Genomic DNA, 15,449 nt, shown 5'->3' with positions numbered 1-15,449 from the left:
CAGGCAACCCCCGCCAGCCCGCCCGCCCGCCGCCAGGCGCTACCAGGTGGCCACTCGGTCCTTGGCCAGTACGAGCGGCTCCTTGGTCCGGCTGCGGCTGTTGTAAGCCACGATCCCGCTGGCCCTCCCCACCGGCGGCACCCACTCCCGCCGCCGCGCTGCGCTGCAACACCGTCGCGCTGCCACCTTTCCCCCGCCGGGGCCGGGGCCGAGGCCGCACCACCGGGCCACAACCGCTGGTGCCGCACGCAGCATGGCCACAGCCCCCCAGCCGCGGGCGGGGAACTGGCGGCTCCGCCTCTCAGCGGGGAGGGGGCTGGAGGGGAGCGGGCACAACCCTCCGCGCCTGCCGCCGCGACACCCTGCACCGCCTGTGCCGGGAAACAACAGGCGAGCGGGCTGGCTACAGCCGGCGCGGCAGGAAGAGGCGGGGCCTGGGGGTAGAGGCGCGGCCCGGGCTCGGCGGGTGGCTGCGCAGGACCTCACCGGGTCGCGGGGTCACATCTGCGGCCGCTGCTGGCCCGGCGCGGGCGGAGGGTGTTACTGGAGCGGCCCCGGGGTGAGTGCGGCGGGCCGGGGCGCCGGGGGCGCGGGGCTGGGAGCTGGCCGCTGGCCGTGCCGTGCTTCAGTTCGGCCGGAGCAGCGCCAGCCCAGCCCCTTGCCTCAGCGTAACCACGCCGGAACCCGCGTTCTTCTTAACGAGGCTTTAGTGGGGGTGTTTGTAGGGCAGAGGTGATAGTTTAGCAAAGCGATACCTGCTGTGTCAAGTCAGTTCGGTCAGACGGGGAGTGAATCTATTTCACACTGCCTTTCAGGTCAGAGAACAGCAGGCAGCCCATCAGCTCCTGCTAGAAAAACGTGGTGAGACATTCCCAAGCTGGACTTGATAAACACTTTTGCACCTTCCTTACTCCCATGTACCCGTGTAAAGTCCTACCTAGCCTGGTCACATCATTGCAAAAATGACATGAACTGCTGCTAGGTACTCACTGAGGTTCTTTGGGCTTCAACTAGCTGATGGTCAAGGTACACTTCCTTTCCAGTGCCAGGATAAGCAAAGAGCGTGTGCTTTCTGATGAGGCTTCTGTCATCTTATTGTGGAACTTTTTTCTTTCTTTCTTTCAGAGCATAGTGAGGAAATGGAACTTGACTGGCTGCACTACCTTGATCCGCTTTGGAAATCATGAGCTACTTGACTAGAGTGAACAACAGTGTAATGGAACAGACATAAGGGTGTCAGAAGTCCTTTTTAACTAGTCTTGTTTCCAAAAGTAACCGTGAGTGGGTACCAAGGAAACAAGGGAGAACTCCACAGGCATATATAATATTTTCCTGGATATTCTCCCAGCTTACAACCAGATGACATCCTCAGCTGAATGCTTTGGGGTTGGTGTCCCCCCAAAGTCTTTTTACCCTTCATTGGTAGATTGCTCTACCATTAGTTTCCCTGACCTCTGTGACTTTGCATCAACTCCTGCCTTTGGCACCAAGTACCACAGGTCTACCACCATTTTTAGGAAGCATCCTCCTCGCACATGTTGAAGTTGGCGCCTGGTAGCTCCAGCAGCAGCCACCCTTGATCTTGCATGAGAGGAGACAGTGACTGTCAGTTCCAGCACTTACTGGCTTGCCTCCATATGAGCCTTGAAGGAGGCTGCTCAGAGCAGAGCCTTTCCCAGCCTTCCAGACCACCGTGTTTACTTGCCTGCAAACACATCTTGCTGATCACTTGGGAGGAAGGTAATGCTGGGTGGTGGCAGCTTGTTGTGAGTGGATGCTGCAGGGAACAGGTCTGCCTGTGGTGACATGCCTCAGAAAAGTCCTTATATTGCTTCCTCTTCTATCTGTCAGGGACAGGTTTGATAGCTTTTTCTTATGTGTAATATGAACATCTAAAAGCATTGCTTGTACATAATAATAGGTGTCTGTCTGCATCTTAGTTCATTTTAGTATCAGATATAAAGCCCTACCAGTGATAAAATATTTCCTTTTCTTCTTAATACGCACTTTCTATGGTATTTTTCATTTAATGATCTTAACTTTCTGACTGAACTTATCTTACAGGCTTGCTAATTTGAGACTAGCTAGGATGAAACTGAAGTTATTCAATAACCTTTGTAAATGTTTGCTTCATGTGTTTCTCAGGAAGCTTCACAAACCAATTATTTCAGTTTCCATAGTGAGCTGAGTTTGATGTCTTTGCCATTCAACATGCATCCTGTTAGGAGTTGTCATTACCTTCGTTGTCTTCTTTGTTCTGCATGGTGCCAAGCACTTTGACAGAGCCCAAATCAAAACTAAGTATCCATGGATGTTTTTTAGCCTTAATTCCAGGTTTAGCTGGCATGGATGAAACTGCCAACAGATCAGAAGAATGCAGGAGCTTTTTATTTCCCTCGTGGTCTCAGAAGGCTTAGTGTCTATGTTATCCAGACTGGCTCTTAGCACTTAGTACAGAAACCTCTATCTCCTGCTATAAAACATTATTTTCTGAGGGTAGGAAAAGCTACAATTACTAAATGTCCAAAATAAATAGTTAACATTGTTCACGCTTGAGATTTGTTTTAATGCAATAGAACAAGTTCAGTTGAACAGTGGAAAGTATTCCACAGGCATTGAAGTACCAAAAGAATATAATTCCAGATTAAAAGCAATACAAGTCCTGATGGATTGGAACCATAAATTACATATTTGAAGAACATTCTTGGAAACAAGTCTATGGCTGTTAAGTACAGCTCTGCTTCTGCCACCTACAGCTACCTCCCCCTCCTCAATACCCTTATTCCTGGCCTGGAACATGTGGAATGAGACGGTATTACTCCACCAGAGAAGCAGAATAGCAGCAACAAAGGATTTTCTGCCTCCATCACGAGATTCATCTTTGCTTCTACCTAGAGCAGAAGATGCCTATAGCAGTTGCCAGCAGTTGAAACCAAGGTACATCCAACCAATGCCAGGCCTGAGCCTGCTGCACTCCTGTGACTTGTGTGTCAGCAGGAGATGCTGGCTGCAGGGTGGTACATCCATTAGACATCCATCTGGGAATATGACTGAGCTTCAGGTAAACTGCTGTTTCAAGGGGACACCCATGTATTTAATATTGTCAGGTCACATTCCCATGTTTTTCTTAGGAGCCACTAAGGCTAAAACTTTTTTACATCAAAACTCTAAGGTAAAGGGGTGACTCCTGAATGCCTTTAGAACAGGTTTGTGTTTTCCATCCCTGTATCTGCATGTGCAAGAAGACTACATTTCCCCTCCAGCCTTCATCTACAGGGAAAATCTAGTGAAAGCACAGCTCTGTGCGCTCTTCCCTGGCTGCTCTGCAACACCTCTCTGGTAGGCAGAGAGGGTATCTTTGGAGGTTCCAGCTCACCTGGCTCCTCCTGTACTTCCCAGTTTCCAGTCCCAAGACTACCTACAAGCCTTGTCCCCAGAATTAAGATGAGTGGGTATATCCCAAAATAATCTAAAATTTCATTTTTCCTTTTATTACTAGGAGACACATGCTTTGTAAGGCTTTACAGTTGTCCCCCCCTACTGCTAAAGGTGCAGCATTCTTCTAAAACATTAAACCACACAGTCTTAGAACTGTTGACAGAGGAGAACAGCTGTGTTTGTGTGTTATCAAGAGCATGTTTCCAGTATCTGACCTTTCTTGTCATATTCCAGTTCAGGAACCTGGCAAGGAAGCTTGAGACAAAGGGAGAAGGTTGTAAAGACAAACTACAAACCAAAAGCAAAGATGTGCTAAATCCACTGCAGTGGACTGAATTTCTCTTGTAACTCTGTAGTAGTTTGTAATAACACACATCAACTCACCTTTTATAGTCATTTTATTTTTACAGAACCTAGGTGTTTATCAGTTTGTTTAAGAATCTCTTTTTATACGAGAATAAAAATTGTCTCAAGGTTATTACAAATACTTGACTCAGAAATACTCATAAGTGTTGAATGGCCTTTCCCCAGAATATTCATGACGTAAAGAGTATGTTTTATAAAAGAGAAATCATCTTGAGATACCTATTCTAAAAGGGTGATTCTGGGGAAATGAAATAAAACTGCAAAAGAAATTTCATTGGTGGACATAAAGAACAAAATAAACATTCCTCCTCTTACCAAAAGCTTGGTAGGCTGAACCCGAAGGTATTCACACCATCTGCTGTTGTTCAGACAACCTACCTGTCAACTGCTCTGACAGATGCTGCCTGTTTTTCATCAGAAGAAATTGGGTCCCAGGCCACAGTTTACATAAACTAAAGAAACCTGAGGGCTGGTAGGAATTCAGTCAAGGGTCAGATTGGGTATCTTTGTCAGTGGTTTCCAGATGTTGAGATGTATCGCTCTTGAACTTGCTACACGAATGTGGAGCCCATGGAATAAACTCCCCTTGATCTGGGTTGACTCCATAGTGGGACAGCTCAGAGGTACTTCTGCATTGGCCTTGTACTGCAATGGATGATTACTAGTTCCAGACAGAATTTTCCTGCTCACCTTTAATGCCAGGGCTCTTTAAGCTCACTAGGTGCAGCGGGTACAAGAAGGAGATGGCAGCAGCCAGGAAACATGTTTGAAAAAAGGCAGCAAGTGAAACAAGTCTCAGGGCAGGCAAAGGAAGAGATGAGGAGCTGCACCCAGTGAAATACCTGTTTTCGTAAGTAGGACTTAACTTAAAGAAAAAAAAGGCAAAGTTTGGAATGTCAGGCCTATGTCAGGTAAGTGTTTGGGAAGTTCTTAAGCCTTTACCGGGAAGCAGGAAAATTACCAACTCAGCTAAACTGTTTTACAGATTTTATAACACATTCATCCCACATCATTTGCTGATACGAACAGTTATTTCTGGCCCAAATACTGGTAAATGCCCACTGCACAGGCAATGCGTATTGCATGAAAGCACGAGCTATGGCTTGGCTGCTTGTCTTCACACTTAAAAAATCTCAGCTCTGCTCATCCTGCATGTTAACCTTTTGCAGTTTTGTTTCAAAACCTTCAATCATAAGCAAAATGAATAGATTTATAAAATTCCATTATCGTCACGCAGGTAGTATTAATTCAGCTTCATAAAGAATAAACAAACAAAAAAACCCCACCAAAAAACAACAAAGCAAACTAGAAGAGAGGGATTAAGTTATCAAATGGTGTGGAAACAACAATTCATTAGAAGGAATAACTGATCTGATTCATGTGTACCTATGAAGTATAATCACTAGCGATCAGAACACACAGTCTTTCCTAATAAACAGAGACACAGTTGTAGTAGATTATGTAGTATTTCATGTAGTAATATTCAACTAAGGCAGAGAAAGAGAAAGGAGGCAGCCAGAATTCCTTGTATCAGCAGTGTCTGCATTTGTGGAACAGGTTTGGAGGTTTGGGATTTTGTGTTCCTCATATTAAGAATCCTGATATTTATGCTGATGAGCTAGAACAACCATATTTACTAGAACATTTATATATTAAGTACATAACATTATGTATATACACACACACACATAGTATGTATGTTACACAGTAGCTGTGCGAGTTGTTGATCTGGTTATATGTTCCCTTGATTCCCATTACTGTGCGTTTAGATCTTTGGTAAGGTAACAGCTTCAAGAAGCTTTTGAAAACCCCAGAGATTCGGGATTCTTGTAATTGCAGCAAAGGGATTTGTAATCAGGAAGAGGGAAGTCAGATACTCTATCTGCCCATGAAGTACAGAAAATCGGAAGAAAATGAAGCCCACAAATGTCTTCCTTCTTCAATGCATAACAATCATTCCTTACATTTCTACTTGTGAATGCTCCACCACAGTAAGAAATAGGCCCCTAATATGAAAAGAGAACTGAGACACCATTCAAAATCTACTGTCTTTCACCTATTGCAGTTCAGAGGCAAGAGGCCAAAATAAAAAGCAGAGGAGAAGCAGAGATGGGCTAATCAGCTCCACATTTTCCAAAACTTTCTAACCTGGAGATGTACACATACACCCGATTCCCACACACAGAAAGAGCTTCCTGAAAGTATGGCTGACATGCTGCTGAGCCTAGAGGGGTGTGCCGAGAACAGGTATTCCTGGGTACAGGCGTATTTGATTACAGCACTGCACAAAACACTGAACTGTGAAAGGGGCCTTAAAAGTGTATATTAAATGCATTTTCAGGTGAGCTCAGTCCTATCCTTTCCCTCGCACTTGTGCAAAGCCCAATGATGTTTTATTTCTGTCACTCTGCAGGCAACGTATGAAAGGCTAATAGAGGAAGATCCAGTAGACAGCACTTTTAAGAGGCAGATGATATCAAGGTCTCTATCCTCAGTGCATCCAAGCCTATAAATACTTTTTGAACAGCCATACTTCAGAGTTGTGCCTTCCTATTTTCTTCTTTTGTCTATAAGGATGAGGGACAGAAGTTCTTTTTAGTAAATTAGCAGGTACTTTTACAAACCAATTTCTTATTTGTATGTGTAATTACTACCATGTGTCTGGAAGGGTGGTTAACTTTTTTGTAAAAATTACTTTTTAAGGCTTATTTGAATTCTTTTCACATGTTTTGCCTCTACTGAGTCATAATTATTGGTTTGGGTTCTTACACTAGCCAGGGGACTGTTAACTACCTTTAATTGCTGACAGTGGCTCAGCTTCTTCAAGGCAAGGGTGAAACAGGCTCTAACTACCAAGGTGGTGCCAACAATTTAGAAGAGGTGTTCCTGGGGTAGCCTTGCTATTACACAACTCCCTCTCAATGTCACCATACACCAGAGCACACAGATCCAGAAACACTGGCTTGGAGCACTGCCTAGATGATGTAGTACTCATCATAATTTACCAACATAAGATCTCAGGTTTTCGAGGTGTACGAGTGCAGCAATTCACAGGTACAGAAAATGAGGGGAAGAAAAAGAGAACTTACAGGTACCTTCAGAAAACAAGCAACTGCCCTCTGAAATCTGCCCAAAGCAGTGGGGCACAGCCAGTTCAAAACAGGCTTAGTCTACGGTATAGTCTCCACTCCTCAGATGTATTTCAGTGCCTAAATCCCACAGAAGGAATCAGCAAATAAATCAGCCTGTGCTCCCCAAAACCCCGCTCCAAGCGTTCAGACACCAAGTTGATGACAGCAGCAGAAATACTTAACCGGGGTTAAGATGCTGAGGTCTAGTTAGGCTGTCGCTCCCTCTGCTCCCTACAAGCAGCAGCAGCAGAACGTCTATAAACGACTGTACCAGCAAGTCTGAGCGTTTAGAAGTGATGAGTCAGTCTCCCCTAAATTAGGGGATTGCCACTGACGTTTAAAATAAATAATAAAAAATAATTAATTACGAGGCAAGAAGGCAGAAGCTGCTTTGCTTCGCTTTGCCCGGGTTAGGTTTTCCATACCCGCCTCTTCCCGCTCCTCGCTACCCTACACCACCTATCCTGGCGGAACCGGGTGTGTGTTCTGCGGGCTCTCAGAGTTTCCCGGGAGGAGCCTTGAGGTAAACGCGAACGCACTTCCCTCCCTAACACCACACGGGATGAAATCGCCGACGCTGGCAACCGCACTCCAGCCCCCGGGGCCACCGCTCCGCACTCTCCCCCCCCCCGCTCCGAGGGCAGAAAGCGCCGTGCGGGCGAGACCAGAGCCCCATCGCCGGGCAGGGGGAACGGGGCGGGCTGAGCCAGCTATCATCCACGCTCAGGGAGCTCAGGCGCAATCACTCCCACAAGCGTCGCTACCCCTTCCCTCACCGCCGCCGCAGCCCGCGGGAAGGGGCTCCGCCACCGACACGCCCGCCACGGCGAAGAGCCCACTGGGAAACGTAGGCGAAAGCGGCGCGCTAAGAGACGGCGCCATTTTCTCCTCACGCTGCCTGGAGCGCGCACGCGCGGGGACTCCTCTCCCCGCTCCGCACACGTTACCGCCCCTCGTGCCGCGGCCGGTATCCCGGGCAGCGTTGTCACCGCGGCGCCCGCCCGCCCTCCCTCCCTTCCGGCGGGGATTGGCAGAGCGAGCTGCGGGGCGGGACACGACGGAAGAGGCAATTGGCTGGAGCGGGTGTCGCCCGCCGCGGGGAATGATTGATGCGGTTGCCTGCTGAGGAGGGAGGCTGCGTTTCAGCCCAGCGTCCGGCGGCGCAGAGAGCGCCGTGGCGTCGCACAGTTACCGGTGCTACCCCGCCGCCCTTCCCTCCCGGGGGAGCCCTGGGAATGGCTCCTGTGTGTGGAAAGGCGAGAGGTTCCTCCAAAGTCTGTGCCCAACCGCAAAAGCATCCAACTTGCCCCGCCAGCCTGGCCCCGCGCTCCCCCTCAGCTTACCCGCCGGCCGCTCTCTTCACTCAGAGCGTCCGCGAAACTTCACCGGAGCCTCCGCCTCCCTCCCTGCCTCCTTCCCTCCTCCCCTCCCCGGCCGGGCTGCTGGCCGCTGGGGCTTCCTCCCTCCCTGCTCCCCTCGCTACGACCGCATCCCCGCCGCCTTCCCTCCCCAAACGTGAGTAAGGGGAGGAGGGACGATGAATATGCAGAGGAGTGCTGGCCCCGCCGCGGTTCCGGGAGGGGGATGGGGTGTATCTGTATGTGTGTCCGTGTGCGCGGTGAGTGTGCCTCAGTGTGTGAGTGTGTGTGTGTGTGTGTGTGTGTATACAGCGCTGGGAGGGGTGCGCATGCGCCGTGCGTGGCGGGGCTGAATGTTTCCCAAGTGTTTGAAACTGGTATTTGGGTTTTCCACGTTGGATCAAGTGCGGCGTATAGGAGCGAGGAGTGCTGCGTTAATACCGCCGGGGAGCAGCGGCGGCGGCGGTGAGGAGGAGAGCGGGGAAAGGGGGGAGCGGAGGAGAAGCGGAGCAGAGCGGCGCTGGCGCATGCAGAGGGGCTGCCGCCGCTCCTGACAGACACTTTGCAGAGCACATTTTGTTTCCAGATTGTTTCGGAGGAGCTGGTTTAAGCCCCTCTCCTTTCTCCTCCTCCTTCCCCCCCCCCCCCCCCCCCCCCCCCCTTCACACACACACACAGAAATCCCTCTGATTGTTCCTACCACCTCCTTCGTGAATTACCCACAACGACAGCCATTCAATCAGCTGCTGCTGGCTGTAGGGGACTAGCGGAGGGTGTGTGTGTGTGTGTCTCTCTCTCTCCCTCTGTTTCGCACAAGAGGAGTCAGATGTAGCTTCCCTCGGTTTTTTGGGGGAGCTACAGAGAGAGGTGGGCAGGGAGTGAGCCGTTCAGCGGGGTTACCGGCTGTGGAGGGAGCAGCACTTGCTCTCACACGGACACGGACAGAGAGGTGTGGGGAAGAAGGTTTTTTTTTTTCCTCCCCTTTGCCGGATGAAAATGTTGAGTCCTGCAAACGGAGACCAGCTTCACCTAGTGAACTATGTGGAGGATTATCTGGACTCCATCGAGTCTATGCCCTTCGATCTGCAGAGAAATGTCTCCTTGATGAGGGAAATTGACGCCAAATATCAAGGTAAGTGCTTTCTCTGTGTGTCCGTGTGTGTGGTGTGGGGCTCGGGGAGGGGGGGGGGAGGGTGTCTTTCCCTTTCTTTTCTTCAGAGCTGAGCCTCGGCTCCGCTTGCCCCTCTACACCCCACAGGGATGGTAGTTTTATTTTTGGGAGGTGAAAGGAGGGAGAAAGCCGGGAGGAGAGATCCGAGGAGGGAGAGGGGCTGATCTGCAGCGTTAGCTCTTGTCATGGGGCGGAACAAAAGGTCTCCAGCTTCTCTTATTAAGCAAGGACTCTGCTTTTCTGTGTAAATTGCCGGCCAAGAAGGCGGGGGCAGGGAAGTGGGGTGTGCGGTGCACAAAGGGGGGCCGTCCCCGGCCGCGGGGCTGAGGTGGAAGGGTTTCGGGGTACGGAAGAAAGTGCTGGGTGGACAGAGAGGGAGAGATTACAGCACAACATTTAGGAATGTACAGTATTCATTATGGCTGTAGTAGGGGAGAGAGGCAGCTAGTGAGGGAGGGAGGGAAGGAAAGAGGGAGGGAAGGAGAGAGGAGAGGGGGGTTAGGCGAGAGTGGGGGGCAGGGTGCGCTTTCTTCGCTCCCTCCTCGGTGTCTTTCGTTTCACCCCGCGAAACAGCCCCGCTCCGTGGGGCGGGGGGAACACGGGACTGCCGTGTGCTGTGCGGGGGGGACACAGCGGCTGTACGGATGTGGTGGAGGCTGAACTGCCCCTTCCCTTCCTTCCTCCCTCCCCTCCCGCGCTGCCGGCACTCGGGGCACGCCGTCCCTGTGCCCCACGGGCGGAGGGAGGCAAGGGGAAGCCGGTTTGTGCGGGGCTCGGGGCAGCTCTGTCGCTTGCCGGTGTCCGCTCTGGAAGGGGAGGGGAAGGGCTGTACTCGATGCCGCCGGCAGCGGTGACAGCCGGGGTGCCAGGCGGGGAGGACCCCTTCTCCCCCGGCCTGCGCGCCACCCTGCATGTGGCCTTAAGGGCGGGCGGGGGGCTGCGAGTCCTGTCCTTTCCACTGGCCGCTCGATGGGTAGCCCGGCAGCTACCGGGGGAGGGGGCCGTCGGTAACTTCCCGGGGGGCTAGAGCTGGCGGGGCAGGGATGAGGAGAGGGCAGGGCGAGCAGCGCAGTTCTAGCGCTGCAAAGGAGCACGCCGCCACCGGCAGCGGGCACCTCCGCGCTTTACAGGGGAAGCGGCGTCGCTGCGGCTTTTATCAACGCCCCTCTTTAGCATAGCGCGGCGCGCCCCGCCCCCGGCGGAGCTGATTGGCGAGGAGCCTCCCACCCGCCGGCCTCGGCCCCTCCCCTCACGCCCATTGGTCCTCGGACGGGCTGTTCCGCCTTTGCGCCCCGCCTCCGCGTGACGTTCGGAGAGGCAACTTTTCTGTGGGGTTGATTTGAATAGCTCGGCCCGCCCCGCCCCGCGCGTTCTGATTGGCTGGGGCGGCTGCAGCGGGCAGGCCAACCTTGGGCGTTGGGAACGTGACTGACGTGTGCCGCGGAGCGGGGGCGCCGCTCCTCCCGCCTCCCCTTGCTTCTGAGTGGCGTTGCGGCGCTAGAGGGGGCGGGCGCAAGCTCGCTCTGCCGGTTCTGATTGGCTGTTTGGGGTTCTTCTCGGTCTTTCTGCCTCCGATTGGGAACACCGAGCTAGGAGGGGCGGGCTCTCCCCGGCGGCGGCTCTGATTGGCCGCCGCCCGCCGTCTCCTCCCCCGCTTCCCCTGGCTCTGTGCTATGCTGCCAGCCGGGGGAACGCGCGGCCGGTTTCCTGCCGGAGAACAATAGCTGCACCGTCATTTCCGGGGCGGGGCCGCCGTGCTGGTTGCTAGGAGAAGGCGGCGGCTACCCTGGCCCGGTGGGCTGCGGCAGTGTCCCGGCGGGGCGCCCGCCGGCTGCCCTGCATTAGGACCGTTAAGGCCTGCCGCGCCGTAATGGTGGCGCCTGGCGCCCTCTCTTCTCCGGGCGTCCGAGCACGCGGGTTGCAGGGGGGCGGGGAGGGGGCCGGGCCCGGCCCAGCTCGGGGGTGGCCGCTGCCTCCCGTGTCCCGTAAGCCGTATGCCCGGCGGGGGAGACTGCTGAGGGGAGTTTGCAGCCGGCCGGGAGGCGGCGGCAGAGGGCTGGCGTCACTTCATGGCTTCCGTCTCTCCTGCCCGCGGGGGTGCGTCGGGCCTCCGCTGGCCCCTCGGCTGCCCCATTCTGGCCGCTCAGTACGCTTGCGGCCGTTGTGGTGGGGTCCCAGCCCCGGTGAGGGAGCTGTCCGGGAATAAAGCTTTCGCGACGTGCGGCACCGTCTGGTTTTATCGGTTTAATGGCGTTTGCGGTGTTGGGGGTGTGCGTGCACAGCTAGGGAACAATTGCGTAACACGCAGATCACGCTAAACTCCCCTCGCTGCTCCTTGTTTTTCAGCACGCCGGGAGAAAGAGGCTTTTTGGGTCTCCTATAAAGGCGGTTTCCCCTGGGCTGGCGTCTTAAGGCGAGCCTGCCTGTGAGAGGGGCGGTGATGCAGTCCTCCCCCTTCAAGCTGTAGTAAACAGCTGTCGATCCTTTTCTTTATAGCTTGAGTAACGTGTTTCTGACAGTGGTGCTAGGCATCCCTTTCGGTTTGCCCGCGTTTGTGAGCAGGCACATCCCGCACCGCATCTTACATACTGAACGTGTCAGCGCCGAGGAATGTGCTCGCAAGGCTCTGCAGAAGTCAAAATCGTTGCAGTTAACTGTTTCTCCTGCGTAATAGGAGGTGCTGTGGTGTATATGTAATACTAGAGCTGAAGTTTTCATAACCCTTAACTGAAGTCATTAGTTGTTTAGTGGTATTGAGAGAGTATTCTTTATGAAAGATACCTGCCTCCCGTATTCAGATGGGTTAAACCGGTGACATCAGTTATGTGCCAAAGTTTAGAACACAAAACTTGCATTTCAGCCCTTGAAAATAATTAACTCTAGATTTTTAGTCTTTCTCAATGCTTAATCTGTACACTTGGGGTTCTTTTTTTTGGTGGCTTTTTTTTGTTTTGTTTTGTTTTCTGGAGGGTTTTCTTGTAATTAGAAAAAAAATTTTGATTAAGGTATTTAATAACGTATTGGAATACTGAAGTTGGTCAGATAGGTAATTTTGCAGTACTAGCCGACAGGTTGTGTTTACTGATGTGATAAGCATAGGCTGCAGCTCTAAAAGCTGAAGTAAAACTTGGCATAAACTTTTCATGTCTTCACTAGAAATTAGGAACACATGTGTTCAAAAAATCTGGTTGGGCAAGACAAAACCTAAATCACAGGAAGACCATTAGTTGCATATGTATCACATTCTCTTAGAAAAAAATGTTTAAAAAAGTTGTGGTAATGCCATTTGCATGTGTAAGAGATCTTGGCTTCTGCAAAGTGAATTGAGGTTAGATTTTATACATTGATGTATTTTGCTTCTCTAGGGCAGAATGTTCTAACCTGTGAGAAACGGAAACAAAGCAAAGAAAGGAGATGCAGCAAAAACATCCTACATGATTTTAAGGACTTAATATGGAGATGTGAGTGCTCCATCCCTGGCAGTGTTCAAGGCCAGGTTGGACGAAGCCTTGGGTGGGATGGTTTAGTGTGAGGTGTCCCTGCCCATGGCGGGGGGGTTGGAACTAGATGATCTTGAGGTCCTTTCCAACCCTAACTATTCTATGATTCTATGGTTCTATGCTGAGTGTCCTGTATGTTTGAGTTGATTTAAGTGTTGTAGTGAAACTCAAAAACATCTGCTTAAAAATAGGTTTCTAGAAACATTCTTGAAACTTGAAACACTTTTGAATACTATTCTTTCATGTAAACAACATTGGAACAATCCTTGAGGTGCAATTCAAGATCTACCATATTTTCAATGTTTTAGTATTTTAATGTTTTTAATGTTTAGTATAATAATGTTTAGTATTTCAATGTTTAGTATTTTAAGCTGGAAGCTCTAGCTGCTCCAATTGTTGCATATCATGTTCAATGGTATCTTCTAACATTTCCTTCTCTGCAGTAAATATGTAATGAAGATTGAATATCTGTATTGTAAAAGTAAGCAACAGGTATTCTACAGAAAGTGTAAGGAGGAAATCACATAGATATCTTGGATATTCCGATCCTAATTCTGTAGTCCTGGGGATTTAAGTGGCCTCACTTTTTCAGCAACTCAGCAGTTTATGTGAAACTTGCCATAGCTTAGCCTTCAGCCCCATGTATTTAGAGGATTTTTTTTGTATCAGCTGTCAAGTGTGATAGTGATTGTTAAGTAACACAGCATCTGATTCTACACTGGTTTGTGCTTGCTTTCTTTTACTCCCACTCTCAGTCATTCACTAAAAATGTTAATGTTATTATACAGAAAACATCCAGGGAAAAAAACCCCAATCAATTAATTTCCCCTCTAATGTTACAGTTAATGTTGGAACTTTCTGTGGGGGGTATATGTGCATATTTTAATTAGTTATTTTTTATTACTGTTAAGTTGGAAGGAAAGAATTGTCAGTGTGTATAAAATGGTATTTAGTCACTATTTTTTTTTTTTCTCTAAATCAGCATTTGCGTCCTATTCCTGCAGGACTGACCAGACAAACGTAACCCACTGGAGTCATCAGCCACTTGTCAGATATCAGCTTCAGGGAATCTTTGTGCGTTTCGAAAAGGTGTTGCTGCATGGAAGGAAAAATACGGGAAGGCTTTGTCTTGCCATTATTTCTGTTGAAAATACTTACAGTTTTTATTTCTTCCTTGCAGAGATTCTGAAGGACCTGGATGATTACTATGAAAAATTTAAACGAGAGACGGATGCCGTGCAGAAGAGGAGAATGTTGCACTGCATCCAGAGAGCCTTGATTCGGAGTCAGGAACTGGGGGATGAAAAGATCCAAATCGTCAGTCAGATGGTGGAGCTCGTTGAGAACAGAACAAGGCAAGTGGACAGCCACGTGGAACTGTTTGAGACTTGTCAAGAGACTAATGACACTACTGGAAACAGCGGAAAAGCCAGCCAAGATAAGTCGAAGAATGAGACAATCGCGCAGGCTGAAAAGCCCAACAACAAGAGGTCGAGGAGGCAAAGGAACAACGAGAATCGAGAAAATGCCTCAAATAATCATGATCATGATGACATCACTTCAGGAACTCCTAAGGAGAAGAAAGCAAAGACGTCCAAGAAGAAGAAACGATCTAAGGCAAAAGCAGAGAGAGAAGCTTCTCCCCCTGACCTTCCTATTGACCCTAATGAGCCAACATATTGCTTGTGCAACCAAGTCTCCTATGGAGAAATGATAGGATGCGATAATGATGAGTGCCCCATCGAGTGGTTTCACTTTTCTTGTGTGGGACTCAATCACAAACCAAAGGGCAAATGGTACTGCCCCAAATGTAGAGGAGAAAACGAGAAAACTATGGACAAGGCATTGGAGAAGTCTAAAAAAGAAAGGGCATACAACAGGTAGTTTGTAGACTTTTCAAAGTGAATAAAACCAGAACCACCAAAACAGTGTATTTATTGTCATTGTCACCTTTGTTGAGGTGAAAGGATTGTAAAATGTATATTTTTAAAGGAGGTTTAAAACTGAACCATTCCTGTTACAGGGACGGCAATAAGCAATTTTGGTTTTCATTTGGTGAACTGTAACAAGAATGTGGTCTGTGGACCAATGTATTCCAAAAGTAAAGTTAAAAGAGTTTAAACTGAATATGTGGATGGGTCTTAAAAGATAAATTAATACTCTTTTTGTTTCTCTTTTCTTTCAGTGCTGGTAGCACTCTGCCCATTAAACTTTTGATGACAAATATCTCTGGAATGTAATTTTGTTTTCTTTGATAAAAAATATTATTTACCTTTTGGCCAAAATTGTTAAACAGTTTAGCAATCTGGTTGTGTCTGAATAAAGCTGCAATACATTAAAAATATAACTTCTTTCAGTGATAAGCAGTGTGAGAGCAAAAAGGAGGGTAAAATTTGGTTCCTGCTACAAAGTGTCAGTAAAACAGTTCAATAGCAAGAGTTTAAATAGGCATAGAGGATTATTTTTTAAAAAAATACAAGTTAAT

At 49.5% G+C, this 15,449-nt stretch overlaps 2 protein-coding genes and 1 long non-coding RNA gene across 15 annotated transcripts in view; 2 read left to right on the top strand and 1 right to left on the bottom strand.

Annotated features, from left to right (window-relative positions):
- The window catches only part of CARS2 (cysteinyl-tRNA synthetase 2, mitochondrial), a 42,833-nt gene extending 34,516 nt beyond the window's left edge, over positions 1 to 8,317 (bottom strand). For 4 of the 6 annotated variants that reach the window (XR_010612311.1, XM_065677925.1, XM_065677926.1 and 1 more), the window contains exon 1: positions 44 to 341. Coding sequence is in view for 3 of the 6 variants with exons in the window: in XM_065677925.1 (XP_065533997.1) it covers positions 44 to 255 (212 nt within the window). In the remaining 3 variants the exon portion in view is untranslated. Of the gene's footprint in view, positions 1 to 43; positions 342 to 755; positions 966 to 8,278 lie in introns of those variants that run through there. The other 2 variants (XM_065677928.1, XM_065677929.1) reach the window with 2 other exon arrangements.
- On the top strand, positions 331 to 6,529 carry LOC136013676 (uncharacterized). Of its 5 annotated transcripts, XR_010612314.1 has the most exons (4): positions 331 to 559; positions 1,126 to 2,937; positions 4,518 to 4,654; positions 6,218 to 6,529. It is a non-coding gene; the product is annotated as an uncharacterized LOC136013676 (long non-coding RNA). The 5 variants fall into 5 exon arrangements; XR_010612316.1 differs by lacking the exon at positions 4,518 to 4,654 and having other exon boundaries at positions 332 to 559; XR_010612312.1 differs by having other exon boundaries at positions 332 to 559; positions 4,518 to 6,529.
- ING1 (inhibitor of growth family member 1) lies at positions 8,087 to 15,190 on the top strand. 4 transcript variants are annotated; one of them, XM_065677933.1, is made up of 4 exons: positions 11,658 to 12,141; positions 12,830 to 12,925; positions 13,969 to 14,053; positions 14,145 to 15,190. In XM_065677933.1, the coding sequence occupies exon 4, from the start codon at positions 14,216 to 14,218 to the stop codon at positions 14,846 to 14,848; it is 633 nt and encodes a 210-aa protein (XP_065534005.1). In that variant the 5' UTR covers positions 11,658 to 12,141; positions 12,830 to 12,925; positions 13,969 to 14,053; positions 14,145 to 14,215; the 3' UTR covers positions 14,849 to 15,190. The 4 variants fall into 4 exon arrangements, with proteins under 4 accessions (XP_065534003.1, XP_065534002.1, XP_065534005.1 ...); XM_065677934.1 differs by lacking the exon at positions 13,969 to 14,053; XM_065677931.1 differs by lacking the exons at positions 11,658 to 12,141; positions 12,830 to 12,925; positions 13,969 to 14,053 and adding an exon at positions 8,087 to 9,425.
- The last annotated feature ends 259 nt before the right edge of the window (positions 15,191 to 15,449 follow it).

Source organism: Lathamus discolor, chromosome 4 (genome assembly GCF_037157495.1).
Source record: "Lathamus discolor isolate bLatDis1 chromosome 4, bLatDis1.hap1, whole genome shotgun sequence".
In the NCBI taxonomy this organism is placed as follows: Eukaryota; Metazoa; Chordata; class Aves; order Psittaciformes; family Psittacidae; genus Lathamus; species Lathamus discolor.
Note: the sequence above shows the minus strand (reverse complement) of the source record. Positions and strands in the feature narration are given on the sequence as shown.